Raw genomic sequence first — 16,540 nt, forward strand, 5'->3', positions numbered from 1 at the left:
TTTCTGCAGATCTCATGAACTACAAGAACAGATCTTCGCCCTTCCCTTTCCTCAGCAGCTTTTTGGAGGTCCTGGGGTCCTCCACTATCGCTTTTGCAGCCCCGCTGCAACTCTCAGCATCAACTTTTTTTAGGGTTCTGGAGATGCAAAAAGAAGATGGTGAAAATAACCTGATGGGAAAGGTCTACCTTCTAGTTTGCAGGATCCAATCCAACATATCTGTTTCTCTTTTCTGAACAACTTTAGAGATTTTGCATGGGGGTGTGGCTCAATGGTACAGCACTGGCTTTGCATGCAGAAAGTCCCAGGTTCGATCCCAGGCATCTTCAGTTAAGGAGACCAGGCAGGAGGGGATGCAAGAGACTTTTTCTTGAGACCTTGAAGAACCACTATCAACCTGAGTAGACAATACTGACTTTGAAGGACTAATGGTCTGATTGAGCATAAGACAGGTTCATGTGTGTTCATGTGGGTGTGTATGTTGCATACCTGGAAAACCTGAGCAACAGAGCTACCTAAAAGAAAATAATCACAGAAGGGAAAGGAGACAGCTTTCTTCCTCTGTGTAAACTGAGCAGAAAAGAGGCAAATTAAGCACTTATGAAATCAGTGTATATTACATAAAAGACTACAAAACCTACCGTGTTTCCCCGAAAATAAGACAGTGTTTTATATTAATTTTTGCTCCCAAAGATGCGCTATGTCTTATTTTCAGGGGATGTCTTATTTTTCTGTGTTCTGTTCGTCGGGCATGCTTCCAAACAAAAACTTTGCTACATCTTACTTTCGGGTGATGCCTTATATTTCACACTTCAGCAAAACCTCTACTACGTCTTATTTTCAGGGGATGTCTTATATTCGGGGAAACAGGGTAGCTCCAAAGGCTGAGGGTAAAAGACTACAAAAACTGCAACATTCCACCAGTCCCACTGAGGCCCAAATTGTTGGAAGTGAAGGACTTCATGCTGTCTCCTGCCTGAATGAGGAGGACCAAATTAGCTTGTGCACATCAACACATGCCAGTTGGGTGACCTTGGGCTAGTTCACAGAAGGAAAAAGACTACAAAACCTGCAACATTCCAGCGTGGTGTAGTGGTTATGAACAGTGCGCTCTAATCTGGAGAACCAGGTTTGATTCCCCGCTTTGCCACTTGAGCTGTGGAGGGTTACGTGGTGAACCAAATTAGCTTGTGCACTTCAACACATGCCAGTTGGGTGACCTTGGGCTAGTTTACAGAAGGAAAAAGACTACAAAACCTGCAACATTCCACCAGTCCCACTGAGGCCCAAATTGTTGGAAGTGAAGGACTTCATGCTGTCTCCTGCCTGAATGAGGAGGACTTATAAGTGAGTCGGATAGCTAGAAGGGGTCAAGACACTGGGCCCCTTTCCTCTGCTGCTCTGACACTATCCCTTTGATGTACAGATTGCTACTGGGGAGAGGGACTTCCTTTTTCCCCGCTTCTCCACTCTCCACCTTTTCTTCCACAAACCCTCCATCTTGCACCATGTGGGGAGAGAGATGCAGATAGAATCTCTCACCATCCAGCTAGATAGACAAGAATAGAATGGAGTTCATTAATAAATACTCCTCTTATTACTCTAGCTACTGCAGGAGTCTACCGCATACCATGTAGCTGTGGACAAGTCTACATAGGAACCACCAAACGCAGCGCTCAGACACGAATTAAAGAACACGAAAGGCACTGCAGACTATTTCAGCCAGAAAAATCAGCAATAGCAGAACACTTGATAAACCAACCTGGACACAGAATATTATTTGAAAACACAGACATTCTGGACCACTCTGACAACCACTACGTCAGACTACACAGAGAAGCCATTGAAATTCACAAGCACATGGACAACTTCAACAGGAAGGAAGAAACCATGAAAAGCCATGTTGTGAGCCGCCTCAAGCCCTTCGGGGATGAGGCGGCCTATAAATTTAATAAATAAATAAATAAAATGAACAGAATTTGGCTGCCAGTGTTGAAAAACTCTAGAATCAAGACAGTGACTAATCAGCTCCACACAAACACAGGACAACTATAGACAACAGCAATCAAAGGAAACAAAGACAAGGATAGTTCTATTCAGATGCATTCACCTATTGACCTTGCTATCTTCATTGTTACTCCCAGGCTACAGACTTCTTTGCGACTCACATACCAGGCTACTCTATTCAGAGGGCCTCACCTTTTGACCTCACAGTATATATACTCCACTTGCTTTCCATTCCTACCATCAGATCCTCTGAAGATGCCAGCCACAGATGCAGGCAAAACGTCAGGAGAGAATGCTGCTAGAACACGGCCATACAGCCCGGAAACCACACTCATCTTATTAGTTAGACACTTTGAATTGGCTCTGAGATTCTTTAGATGCCAGCACACACTCCCATGGATAAGCTTCACTGTGTTTTGCCTCAGTGAACTCTGTAATTCAAAGTATCTCTTACCAGAGAGAATTACCAACACAAACCATGTCACAAATTCTTACCTGGGGGGGCTGAGTGCTTATAGTCTTTCTTGTGCTGTGGATTTTTCCTGCAAAGAAAGGGTGGGAGACAAGTTAAAACCTGGGGCTTGTCTTCTAGCTTCTTCTATAGTGTTAACAATGTTTCCTGTACACTGAAAACTACCACAACACTCACACCCCAAGGGAAGTTGATGAAATTTTAGCAGGAGAGTTTAATGGTTTTGTCCATGGCCCCTTCAAAATACTTCTTGAGCCTTTTGAGAGAAAAAGAATTATGGCTTTAGAAGGAAGGCAAACCATAGAAGGCTTCAAAACCAAACTAGAACTATTTTTCTTCACTTCTGGAAAAAAAGGATTCCTGTTTGGCTGTTAATTTCTTATATTTGGCTTGTTCTTTCATACATTTTAAGCTGTCTAACCACATGGACATTTATCAAAAGGGGGGAGCACTAACTGCAAAACAAGTATTGTTCCAAAAATGAGAAGACTGAAGTGGATTTTAAGAAGCTTTCAACATGAGCCAAGAACCCATTGTGGTTTGCTGAAGTTTTTACTAAGATATTGTGCGCTCGTTTGCAAAAAAGACAATGACATCTACAAAGGAGCTATATGCACAGATACTTCCTTTATATACTGTTTCAGTCAGCCAGCGTGGTGTAGTGGTTATGAACAGTGCACTCTAATCTGGAGAACCAGGTTTGCACTCTAATCTGGAGAACCAGGTTTGATTCCCCGCTTTGCCACTTGAGCTGTGGAGGCTTATGTGGTGAACCAAATTAGCTTGTGCACTCCAACACATGCCAGTTGGGTGACCTTGGGCTAGTTTACAGAAGGAAAAAGAACCTGTCTGGCTCTAGTGCGAACTTTAAAACTGTTGGTATCGTTCAGAGTGATCCCCTTCACTTTCAAGGAGGCCTGCCCATCAGAAAGCCTCCTCTTTAATGTGGTTACAAGCACAAACTAGTGAATTTCAAAAAGTTTTCATCCTAATGCAGTTTGAGATAACCGGCTGCCTTCACGTGAAAATGGCATCTTCCTCCTCCTACGTCCAGATCTCAGTTTGATTATTCCTCCCTCTTCATCAGTAGGATATTCAAGACCCACATCTCATGACTGAGCCGAGCCTATTAAATACCATGCCACAATGGTGTCTAATTAAGACAGTTTATAATTAGCAAATTGAAAGACAAGAGCTCAGAGAAGATCTGTCAAGTCTGGGCAGATTTCTCTAAATAAACTGTTCAATATGCAGATTAGCAGCCAAATGTGATACTATATAATTCAGATTGTTGTGTGAGTAATTTACAGCCATACAGGATGACGGACTTCTACCAACATTGGATACTAGCTTCTATATCAAAGATCCCCAACGGGCACCATGATAACAGGCAACACCTTTCCTGGAGTCTGCCTAGCGTTTTTAGAGGGGAGGGCTAGGGCTAGGTGAGGGGGGGAGGGGAGGGCTAGGTGAGGTTTTTGCCAAGCAAGGCTTCTGATTGGCTGTGCAGATTAAAAAAACCTTTGCTTGGGCAACAGCTATTACCACAGCACATGTATCTTCACTGTGTGGCTGAAGGTAAGCTGGGGCAACCATTTTGTAGCTGCAGGCACTTTATGGCAGCCATTTTGTGGCTGAACCTGCCACACAGAGGTGCCTGCAGGGACAAAAATTTCAGAGAGTCCTGTTCTATACGCGAACATTTTCTTTTTTAAAAAAAGCCCAAAAAACGAGGTGGCCCAATGCAGACAACACATTTAGCCATGATTAGTGTCATTCATGGTTTAACCTTCCTTGAGACCAGAAGCTTCCAACAAAACAATGGTCTATGTTGTAGAAGTTCAAAGGATTGAGACTGGACCTTTTTCTGTCTTTAGATTCTAGTCTTTAGTTCTCCCCAAAAGTCTTTGCAAAAATATTGCTGTGAGCTATAAGAAAATAAATAGTACAGAGGAAGCTCATAACTTGATAAGATTTCATAATGTTTGGGAAAAAAATTAGAATACAATAATTGTGAGTGAATATCAGTTGAACATTATATGCCCTTAGAAACATCATCTGTATAACTGCACTGGTTCTTTTTTTATATTTATGTTCAGAATTGTAATTAAGCTAAGTTTCATTCTCAGTTCTCATCCTTTTGTTTGTTTAACTAGTTTCATATTGTTGTTTTTTGAAAAATTAAAAAGGTGAAAGAAAGAAAGAAAGAAAGAAAGAAAGAAAGAAAGAAAGAAAGAAAGAAAGAAAGAAAGAAAGAAAGAAAGAAAGAAAGAAAGAAAGAAAGAAAGAAAGAAAGAAAGAAAGAAAGAAAGAAAGAAAGAAAGAAAGAAAGAAAGAAAGAAAGAAAGAAAGAGTTACGTTTTGGAGTTGGCCTTGGTTAAGTTATTCCAGATCCTAGTTGCATTATGCTTAAAGTCTAAACATCCAAGAGACACAAATATCAGAGAACATCCTTGATGGTGACCTGACAGAGGTCAGACAACCTCTGAGACAGGGCAGGTAGTTCTGACATCACATGTGCCATCTTCCCGGATGGGTCTGGATAATGTACAGTAACTGACATTTTTTACTGACATTTTCTATGGACTCAAAAGGGCATAAAAGTGCCCACTTGCATTTGTTCAGGGCTGCATGCCAAAGTTCAAAGTGCTTTGCTCATGGTTGATACGCAGTCAGAAAATATCCCTTATGATTTGCCTTAATCTAATTAATTGTATCCTATTAATTATATCTCAGCATTTTAAAGCTGTATTTACAAAGTCTGCTATCTTTCTAGTTTGCTTTAGGGGGCAATAAATTGTCAAGTGTTCAAATGTCAGTTTTCTGCCTGTTCTTGTGAATCTGGGTATGAAGGCACTCACTCCGTCCCAGCAAGAACTAACAAAAGGGAAAACAGAGATTGCTTTTCAGCACCATTCTCAGAAATTCACTCACAGTTTACCTTACCAGGCCATGTCCTATCAACAGATAGCAAATATAGGCAGTACCCCAGTAAGACCATTGCAGTCACAGACACTGAAGAGGCAGGCAGAGTGTCTTAGCACTATGGTGTGCACACCAGCGTCAACCCACGTTTTCCCAACCCATGTTTTCAGTTTGTCCATAACTATTAACTATGGCCAGTTGGCCATGCTGGCAGCGGCTGATGGGAATGGTAGTCCATGACCATCTGGAGAGCCGCAGGTTGCAGACCCCTGATCTAGGAATTCATCTGCAGAGCCTAACCGTGTTTATTTTATTTTTTAAAAAATAAATGTATTCAGTTAAAAATGGGGTACAACGCTTTACAAATTCATTGTCCATTCTAAAAACAAATCAAGCAGGTACTATTCAAGTTCACTTCACCATCTTAGTTAAAGTACCATTTCATTTGTGAAACTTGGCTAACTATTTAACATGAAATATACAGGCTTTAAGGTTTTAATTGTTTAATACAGCCAAATGCCAGCTTAGAAAAAACAACAACACACAAGCCCCACCCTATGGTATGCAAACTGACTTTGAACCATGGTTCCCAATGCTGGTTTCCAGCCCATCCTTAAGCATCGCTTTTGGTATACAGACACAGCGCCTAACCATGTTGGAACACCATTTCTGCAGAAGGTCTATATTTATTTTATTTATAATTCAATTTATATCCCGCCCTTCCCCGCAGGGCTCATGTTCACCTACAGTTCTTAAATTTCCGATTTCAATGCTCACGTTCTCAGAACACCAGTTGAACACATCCAATAATAACTCCTGGAAACATTCTGCTAATGCACACAAATATTGCCAACATTAAAAAACATGTTTTCCAGAGACAGGAGTGTCTCTCTCTGTCAAGAAACAGAAACCCCTTCAAGCCAGGTAGCGTTACTTACCTGTAACAAGCAGTTCCATAGGGACATTCGGGTCGGCAATCATTATCAGCTGACGTCACAACTTCCAGGTCATGATAATCGTCATCACCAGGGTGAGAAAACTCCTGGAAATGTACAGGATTCTTCCTGTGAAATTGGGAAAGAAAATAACATACACTCTTTCAATGTATCTTCCTTATAAGCCTCGATTTGTAAAATATTTTGCAAGTAGCTCAACTAAGCATGCATGTTCCAGGGGAATGGAGCACCAGCAAATTGTTTTCAACAATCCAAGATCCTTGGGGGAAGTGCGGGGGGGGGGGTAGAACGTGCCACTGAGTCCTGTATCTATGTAGCACTGCCTGATTTACTTGGTGGTCTCCCATCCAAGTACTAACCAGGGCTGACCCTGCTTAGCTTCTGAGATTGGACAAGATCAGGCTAGTTTGGGCCCTCCAGGTCAGGGCTCCAAGACCCTTTCTTCAAACTGGTTCATTTATGTGGTTCATTTACTATGAAACGTGTTCTTAAAAGTCCACGCTATCTAGCTCCTGTTACGGATGGCAGATTTCCCGAATGAGATACAAGCAAACAATGTGAGCAATGTGAAGAATCTAGACAACAATTATTACACTATGCCCACTGGCCAAAATCCAAAACAATTAAGTAAACAATACATAGAACAACACACAGAACAGAACAAGCAACTGAGAGACAATCCTCTATTCCTATGAACAATACCTAATATTACTATTCCTATACAGTTGTGTATTGTCCATTTGAAGTTCCAAGTATCAAGAAAGAGGATAAAGGAGGTAAGCTCACAGTCCAAGGTTGTAGCTTCCTCAAAGCAGTCTCTTTCTTGGCAATCAGTCCTTGCATGATGACTTCCAACTGTCCTTCTATAAACCAACTTAACTTGTTTCAAGGGCTGCTGATGTTAACCTATTCAGCCCTTGGCTCCTTAAACACCTATTGCTGCCACGAGCAGGGCCCTCGTTTTAACCAGAAGGGGCCCTGCAAACTCCTGAATAAACTATTGGGAGTTAGAATCACAAAACTGTTTCCTTGTGTTTCCTGATGCCAGGAACGCCAGTCCCGTCAGTAAACAAAACTGATTCTGGTTTCATGCAAGCATAGCCAAGTCTGTGAAGGGCTAACAATGAGTTAGTGAAATGACTACGCTCATTGCACCAAATTCAGACTTAACAAGCATCGCTTCTTGGATGTCCCATCGGAGATTGATTGGATCCTACCGTCAACTCCACCTCATCTTTCAGTGAGAGAGGTGGACGATAAAGTAAAAACCAGTATGAGGAAAGGAACTTCTCTTGTAAAGTTACAAAATCATCTCCTTTCATCCTAAGGAAATGGCTTCACCCTCTGAGACTTCAGCTCTCTCTTCTGTACAGTAGCAGACTTTTGGATGTCAGACTCTCGAACGTGGAAATAACAGAGACCGTAGGAAAGTCCTAAAGCAGCTTTATTTTGTACAAAGGGTAACAATGCAAAGCAGGATCTGAGCTAGAGAGCTCAGATCCAGGACCTATATCCTTTAACCCTGCTCGTTTCGCCCCACACCAAATGTCCACTACAGTTTCTACAACAATTGCACTACAGAGGTTCAAAGAACCTGGGAACCTTTCACACCTCTTCGTAGATGGGCTGGCGTCAGGAGATTGCCAGGAAGGGAAGAGGGAAACAGGAAAGCATTTACATGAAAACATTTGCAATTCACACACAGCAAGACATCTAGGTACTGACAGGCATGGTCCTGACATTGGAGACGGGGAACGAGATCTCTACGTAGCATTCCAAATAGAGGTTTATATAATGACATTATGATAACTGGCAGTTTTATCATCAAGCCCAGTAATGGCAAAACTTTTCGAGACCGAGTGCAACCCAAAACCCACTTATTTATTGCAAAGTGCCAACACGGCAATTTAACCTGAATACTGAGGTTTTAGTTTAGAAAAAATGGTTGGCTCCGAGGCGTGTGCTACTCGGGAGTAAGCTTGGTGGTAGTCGGTGGCTTTGCTTTGAAGCAACTGTGTAACTCTTCCAACAGGTGAATCATGACCCTAGCAGGGTTTACTCAGAAGCAAGCCCCATTGCCAGCAACCGAGCTTACTCCCAGGTAAAGGATCACGCTTTAGTTCTTCCCATGAAAATCAGTGGGGTTTAACAGTGCTTAACAGGATTACCTACACTGCTTCCCCAAAACTAGGTCTTAGGTTTAATGCTAATAATTGAGCCTAAAGGCCCAGGTCAGCCTAGATATGTGTGTGGGGGCACTCTGTTTGCGCATGCCCACAGAGAGGGCCCTGAGTGCCACCTCTGGCATCCATGCCATAGGTTCGCCACCACTGATCAAGCCCATTCTTCAGCATTCCAAGCCTTAGCCAGCATTCAAAGAACTGCATTTGTTCCATGACCAGAGGAGCTTGAGGCTAGTTTATACTGATTGAGATACCCCATGGTCAATTTCTATGTGACATCACTTTAAGTTTCAAAGACCATGGATATCCACAGCTCTGTCACATAGGTGACCCTCCAAGCTTCTGGTAAGCAGTTTGGTCTCAGCAATGTTGCGTATTTTGTTAAAAGTTCACCCAAGCATCTCTGCAGACCGTCACTGATGTTCAGTAACCCCACTGGCTCTTATCTAGCGGCTCAGTGCTGCCGAGTTTTCAGCCACACAAAAGATTTGAAGGCTTAACAAAGAAATCAATTGAATGAGCCATCTCTATGATTCCCCTACTGTGACAATGAGAGATTTGTTAGAGAATAACTACGGCAATTTCATCAGAGCAGGTATAAACCAAGCCCAACAAGGCTGGATCGATTGCTCAGTTTCATTCACTTATTTTCCCCCATGAGTCTCTGTTATAGAGTGCACGTGGTACCTGCCTTTATGAAAGGATCGTTTGAGACTCCATGAATATTCCCATAAGCATCTACAGAAAGTACTGGGATTGCATTCTGAATTCTTTCAGCAAAGCAATGTGAGTTATTTCATTCACAACGTTTCCCTCTGGGTTCACTTTGCATGCCATTGAAGGCCAAATGGACCGAGCAGTAAAAATATACACAAGATAGCAAATGCTGAGCCGATTGCGATTTGAAGAAGGAAGAAGCAGGAAGAAGAAGGAGGAAGAAGAAGAAGGAAGAAGGAGGAAGAAGAAGGAGGGAGAAGGAGAAGGAGGAGGAGGAGGAGAAGGAGGAGGAGGAGGAGAAGAAGGAGAAGAAGAATGGATTTATATCCCCCCTTTCTCTCCTGCAGGAGACTCAAAGGGGCTTACAATCTCCTTGCCCTTCCCCCCTCACAACAAACACCCTGTGAGATAGGTGGGGCTGAGAGAGCTCTGAGAAGCTGTGACGAGCCCAAGGTCACCCAGCTGGCGTGTGTGGGAGTGTGCAGGCTAATCTGAATTCCCCAGATAAGCCTCCACAGCTCAGGCGGCAGAGCTGGGAATCAAACCCGGTTTGTTAAGCCTTCAAATCTTAAGAAAGAAAATTCAGATTATTCCCCACCCACCCCAACCCCAACGGTAAGATAAAAACCTTTAAAAATCAAAAGATGCAGACGGAAGTAATTTCAATTCGCACGCTAACTAGACAGCAGTTTGCAGAACGATGGCGCTGGATTCTAAAGGACCCCATCCTGCATGGTCATGACTCAGTAAGGGATGGAGATATTATGTGTTCTCCTTGGAAAGACTGTCACTGCCAATGAAGAAACTCTTCACCAGCTCCCAGATGGAAAATGACAAGGAAGGACGCCTTGGGGTTAAACTATTGCTCCTGGACATTAAAAATCATAAAATCTTGAGGCCTGAGGCAAGACTTCACATCTCAGGGGTTACTAAGCTGCTAAGAACTGCACCTTTCAGTCCCACTAGAATCCTGATGGACAGTAGATAAGTTCGACACTCAGTTCTTGCAAACTCAGTCGTGTGTGTATGCCATTTTTTAAAAAGGGAATAACTGTGGCTTACCTAACCACAAGAGCTACAGCCAGAGCAGAAAAGTATGAACACTGGTCAAAATTAGGAGACAGAGTAATACTTTCAGGAGTCTGAGGATGATTCACAAGCACTTGAAAGTCAAAGGGTGCAGCAGGAGATATGAAAGTAGCGTAGCCCTTTGGGGGCCTCAGCTTACGTTTATAAGTGCCGCCAATGCAAATGAATGTTCATTCCTGAAAGATCAGGAATGCTAGGGGTCTGCAACCTGTGGCTCTGCAGATGCTCATGGACGACAATTCCCATCAGCCCCTGCCAGCATGGCCAATTGGGGGGAGGAAGGGCTATTGAGGTATTACTGTCACTGCGCAGGTTTCCCTCAAAATAACTTCGCTTGTGCCCTCACTCGCTCGCTGCTCAGCCGCCTTCGCTGGCTCGTTACCGCTCGGCCGCCGCACCGCCCACCACTTCGCCAGTCGCTTGCCGCCGCCGTTTTTCGCCGGGCCCCTCAGCCGCCGCTCGCCGCTCCGCCTCGCCTGCTTGCCTCCTCGCCGCTGTGCCCTCACTGCTCGTTACGGCACCCGCCCACTCGCTGGCCTCTCGCCCTCTGGCTGGCTGGGGCTTGCTCTGCTCCGCCCTCGGCCACTTTGCTCCGCCTCCCCGCCTTCCACTCACTCGCTGTTTCGCCCCACACCCCCCCACTTCACTCTCCGGCTTCACTCCGCTGCTTGCCTTGCCTGGTCTTGCCCGGGAAGGGGCAGCCACGCCGGGAGCCGCAGGGGAAGCAGCCAAGAGCCGCTTGCGGCCCGGGAGCCGCGGGTTCCCGACCCCTGGTCTAGTCAATGGGCATGCTTCCAAACAAAAATTCTACTACGTCTTACTTTCGGGGGATGCCTTATATTTCGCACTTCAGCAAAACCTCTACTATGTCTTATTTTCAGGGGATGTCTTACATTCGGGGAAACAGGGTAGGTGCCTCACACATATGTTTGGTGGAATAGCTCTGTGCTACAGGCCCTGCGGAACTGCATTTAACCCCCCAGGGCTCTGGTCTCTTTGGACAGTGTTCCACCGGGCAGGTAGCACTCAAGAGAATGGCAACACATTTACTGAACTGAATGGGACTAGATTACAAAAGTGCAGATGTCATGCTCAATTGTAACTATGGTTCATTTTAGGGCTGCTGGAACACTGACCAGTTCAATGTATTGTCGAAGGCTTTCATGGCCGGATTCAACTGGTTGGGGTGGGTTTTCCGGGCTGTGTGGCCGTGGTCTGGTAGATCTTGTTGCTAATGTTTCTCTTCCATCTGTGGCTGGCATCTTCAGAGGTGTATAACACAGTCTGTTACACACTGTCTCCAGTGAGAAGGGAGTATTTAGTGGGATACATATTGTCCATGTCCGAGGGTGGGGAACCAATCAGTAAGTGTTTGGGTGGAACTTGCTATGCAAAGGTGTGGTTGACTGCATTGGTTCATTGGTTCATGTGATTGACTGCATTGGTGGGGGTTTTCAGTCCAGGGAGTGATTCGCATTTGCATTCCTGCAGCAGCAGCAGCCTTAGTGAATGCAAATCCTTTGTCTGGGTGGAGTCCATTGTCCATGAAAACTCAAAAAGAAAAAGAAGGAAAACTGCCTTTTTTAGATGTCTTGGTCTTTTGCAAACCCAACCATCAATTGGGCCACACAGTACACAGAAAACCAACACACACAGACCAGTATCTACATAAAAACTCTATCCACCACCCTGAGAAATGGACAATATATACCCCACTAAACACTCCTGTCTCACTGAACACAGTGCGTAACAGACTTCTCTCTGTGATACAAAATGCAAAAATGCATTTTTACTTTCAAACAGATGGGGGGAAGCAGGGTCAGACAGGCAGCAGGACCCAGGTGGTGGAGGACTAAGCAACCCTACTAACATATTTTTCTGAGACAGACTACAGTTCAGATCAGTGCATTGTGGGCTATAGGATATTTGAATCAGGAGACAATAGCAGAAAGAGATTTATGGTCCAGGTCAGTAACAGGTCTCCTTAGATTTTCCTCATAGGAAACATGCTCCAAACTCTTAATCATCTTCACTTGAAACTAGAGAGGGTCTTTCATATGCTTCCTTCTGTATTTTTTCTACATCCATTGTTCCAAAGGAGGCCACATCATAAATCTATACATGGGCATTCTTCTAAGGAAAAGTGGCTTTTAAATACAAGAGAGTGTAATACAAGACCCGGTCACCCCAATATTCATTCATTATTCCCACCTGTACCCTATTTGTGGCTATTAATCATTTGACAGTGTGACTTACCTGTAGCAGTTTCTCCCATACTGGCAAGGTATCCTCCTGTGTTTGATAATGTCAGAGCTCTGTGTAACATCTGAACTTCCAGCTAAATCTGAAATATCTGTTTTGGTGCTCCGATCTAATAGAAATGCTTCATTCTCATCCTGGTGAACGGGAGACTTTATTCCTTGGTTCCCCATCTTAGATGTGGCGCTTTCTTTTTTGGTTTCACTTTTAGCACTTGTATCGGTTTCCATGGCCTGATGTCCTGGTTGGCTGGACTCCGAGCATTCATTCTGCACAGTCAAACTTTGAGGTATCTGAGGTACAACTTTGCTATTACTGTTTTCCACCTTTGGCTCAAAAGATTCTGTAGCACCTCCCTCTATTCCCTGTAGGAAATGAGAAATTCTTAAGATGTATTTTAGGTTATGACACTTCACATAAGAACTCAGCCTAAAGTACCTTTAGTAAGCAGTACTTCTGTTTCCAAAGGCACAGATTTCACATGTAGTGTGAGCCACTTCATTTCAAACCTTTATTGGAATAAGTTAAATAATGTATGCAAAAAGCAGGACGTCACGAATATTCTGGTGTCCAACTACCCTTAACACCTCTCTCAGACTGACTGACTAAAATTAAAACAGGGGATTGATGGGTAAAGAAAGGAAACTGCCTATCTTAAAGGGACAAGGGCTAACTAAAATACCCTCCCGTAGAAGACTTAACAATGAACTCAAACCATGCTACCTATGGGGAAACTAAAGCTTAATGAGGAAATAACAAAAGCCTCTGTGGGGGCATGACAGAACTATTTTACCACATATAAAACACTGCCTTCAGGATTCATTGTATATTTTGTCAAAAACCTTATAGGGTTTTATCACCATCTGCTTATTTATTGTTTTATCGCTGCTCCGTTTTAATTGATGTGGCTAATTGCATACTGTTTTAATGTACTATTTATTTGGTTTACTGATGTTCACTGCCCTGAGCCCTGCTGGGAAGGGCGGGATATAAATTGAATAAATAAATAAATATTCAATATCCAATCAATTATTATTTTACAGAAATGAATCTTGTTGCTTTCCTTGTGATCTCTGCTATGCTACGTAGGTATTACTTTTGGTATGCATTAATTCACAGGCGCCTCGCAGATCACGACGGACAGCTGTGGGCTTCAAGGCTGTCACTCCCGTGACATTCACAGAGGCAGCAGGTTTTATTTAGTCACCCAAGGAAATACAGGCTGCAAAGTTCTTAGGACTTCCACGTTGCAACGTCCGCTCTCCAAACCAGACTGAATTTATTCTAGCCATTAGCAGCTGCTCCCAGAGAGATCCAACAGATTTGGAAACCGCAATTCTCAGCAAGCTTCTTCTTCAGAAAAGACTGATAAAGAAATGTGTACAGGCTCTGCCTGGAATTTTTTTTTTTTTTTTTAGATTTCAGCAATTCAAAAATCCCCCCAAGGAGAGCATGAGGAGGAACCAGATTATTTACATCCCAGGAAACTGTGCACACATAGTAGAAGGAGAAGTTAGACTCTTCCAATTTGTGTTTAATAAGTTTGTTAAATAAGCGTTTAACTGTGTTTAAAAGTTAGCAATAATTTAAGTGGAAAATTAAGATTAGTTAGGTGGGAAATAGAGGAATAGTGGTGGGAGAAAGGAAAAAGGAGAGGAAGGGTCAGGGGGGAATATTTGTTAATTTTAAAATGAGTAGTGAAAATAAGATAGAATAAAGGCAGAAGGTGAGAAGGTTTTTCCTTCTTTTTTTAAAGGTTAGTAATAGGTTAGTTAGTACAACACAAAAGGGAAGAGAGGGGAGGAAACCATCTCACAAATTGTGGTGGGAATGGTGTTAGGGTTAGAAAGGTGGTAACGATTGTTTATGTTGTCAATTTATATAAAATGAATAAAGATTAATTTTTTTAAAAAAAGGAGAAGGAGGGGGTTTGGATTTAAACCCTGCCTTTTTCTCTTGTAAAGAGAGTCAAGGCAGCCTACAGATTCCTTTCCCTTCCTTTCTCCACAACAGACAAGTGGTGAAGTAGGCAGGTGTCAGGCCTCGTTCTCACCTAACCTGACATCTGCTGGAGCCCAGGTCACACCTGGGCTTGCTGATACCTTTCTATGTTAATGGGCCTTTTCTATCCTAATCACTGCACTCAACAACATAATGAATCAGGCTTCCTCGCAGTGGTGGGATCCAAACATTTTAGTAACAGGTTCCCATGGTGGTGGGATTCAAACAGTGGCGTAGCGCCAATGGGGCTGGGTGGGGCACGACGGGGGCATGGCCGGGCATTCCGGGGTGGGGCATTAATAATTTCTCTGTTACTGTAAAAAACTCTTACTGTTAAAAAAAAGTTCCTAATTTCCAGCTGGTATCTTTCTGTCCATAATTTAAACTCATTATAGCAAGTCCCATCGGCTACTGCCAACAGAAACAACTACTTCTCCTCTCATTGACTGCCTGTCAAATACTTAATACTTTCAAATACTTAATTTTGTTTCTAGAAATCAAAAGAAGGATACTTTCCTTAAACAAGGAACTTCACCATATTTCTAAAACATGTTTTTAAAACAGCCCAACAGGGAGAATTATCCCATTTTCTACCTTCGCTAACCAGCCACATAGGAAACAACAGGACTTTATGATTTTTGGACCTAGTGGAATTTCTAACGGAAAAGCAGACCCAATTAGTCACCCCCTCAAGCACAATAAATAATAATTAGTAACCCCCTCTCGGGAACTGGTGAGAACCTGCTGGATCCCACCTCTGCTTCCTCGTCCGAAGCCCATCCGGATCCCTGGAGCGAAGCTTACCGCATATCCTTGAGTTACTCTCCTCCCCTAACAAAGTTGTTCTCACCTGCTTGTTCTGTTGTTCTGTTCAACTACAGGAATGTGGGTGGGGGCCAGGGTGAGCAGGAAATGTTTGAGATAAATGTGGCTACAGAAACAAGACCTCTTTCGCTCTGGCTTTCTGCAGCAAAGGCACCTGACACAGTCCAATAAAAGCTACTGGACCTTTCCAGAGTTTCAATTATTGACTGTTGTACGAGAACCTTACAGGAGGGCCGAGAGAGTTCTGAGAGAACTTCAAAAGTCACCAAGCAGACTTCCTGCGTAGAAGCAGGCAAACAAATCCAGTGCACCGGATAAGAGTCCGCCGCTCATGTGGAGGAGTGGGGAATCAGACCCAGTTCTGCAGGTTAGAGGCTGCTGCTCTTAACCACTACACCACACCGGCTCTCAGAAGGACTCGCACCTCTGTTGCTGCTCCTACCAAAGTCACATGGCAAATATTCAGCAATATCAATAATATAATACCTGTACTGAAAGGGCAGTCTGCTCACTTGCTGTCGTTTTTTGCTTCTTCCACGGCCTTCTATTTCTTCCTTCATCATTTCCTGTTGAAACACAAAACCATTTTTCAAAAGCGATCTTAAGACACAAAGTGATCGCAAAGTGCATCATTTAGAAAGAACACAGCTATGATTCACCACGACCACACCGCTTAAGCCAATTTAACGTTAACATGTTACAATTCTGACAGAGGCTAATATCTTTAATGTGCACTTATACTTCATCAGACTTGGAACGCTCTTTGTGCCTGCCCTGCACAAAAATAAAAAGAAATTACAGTATAAAATCAGGGTGGATGCCTTAAGAGGAGGGAGTTTGAGTAACCTGTAGCAACGAGCGAACCTCTTCATCCCTGCATCCAATTCACCTTGCTGAAGATGCGGAAAAGAGGCAAAATCAGTGAATGTGCGAGCGCATGTGCTGCCAAACCATTCATGACTTATGCAACCCCATAGGGTTTTCATGGCAAGGGATGTATGGAGGTGGTTTGCCATTGCCTGCCTGTGTTGCCTCAGAGAGTTTTCAGAGAACAGTGATTGGCCCAAAGTCACCCAGCAGGCTCCATGTAGCAGAGGGTGGAACCA

General features: G+C 43.5%; 1 protein-coding gene across 2 annotated transcripts in view; it reads right to left on the bottom strand.

Annotated features, from left to right (window-relative positions):
• APLF (aprataxin and PNKP like factor) overlaps nucleotides 1-16,540 on the bottom strand; it is a 43,164-nt gene that overhangs the window by 13,504 nt on the left and 13,120 nt on the right. For both annotated transcript variants that reach the window (XM_048501399.1, XM_048501389.1), the window contains exons 6-9: nucleotides 15,921-16,000; nucleotides 12,606-12,973; nucleotides 6,343-6,468; nucleotides 2,503-2,549 (exon numbers count right to left, since the gene is read on the bottom strand). In XM_048501399.1, coding sequence (XP_048357356.1) covers nucleotides 2,503-2,549; nucleotides 6,343-6,468; nucleotides 12,606-12,973; nucleotides 15,921-16,000 — 621 coding nt within the window. The remainder of the gene's footprint in view (nucleotides 1-2,502; nucleotides 2,550-6,342; nucleotides 6,469-12,605; nucleotides 12,974-15,920; nucleotides 16,001-16,540) is intronic.

This window comes from Sphaerodactylus townsendi, linkage group LG01 (assembly GCF_021028975.2).
Source record: "Sphaerodactylus townsendi isolate TG3544 linkage group LG01, MPM_Stown_v2.3, whole genome shotgun sequence".
NCBI classification, from domain to species: Eukaryota; Metazoa; Chordata; class Lepidosauria; order Squamata; family Sphaerodactylidae; genus Sphaerodactylus; species Sphaerodactylus townsendi.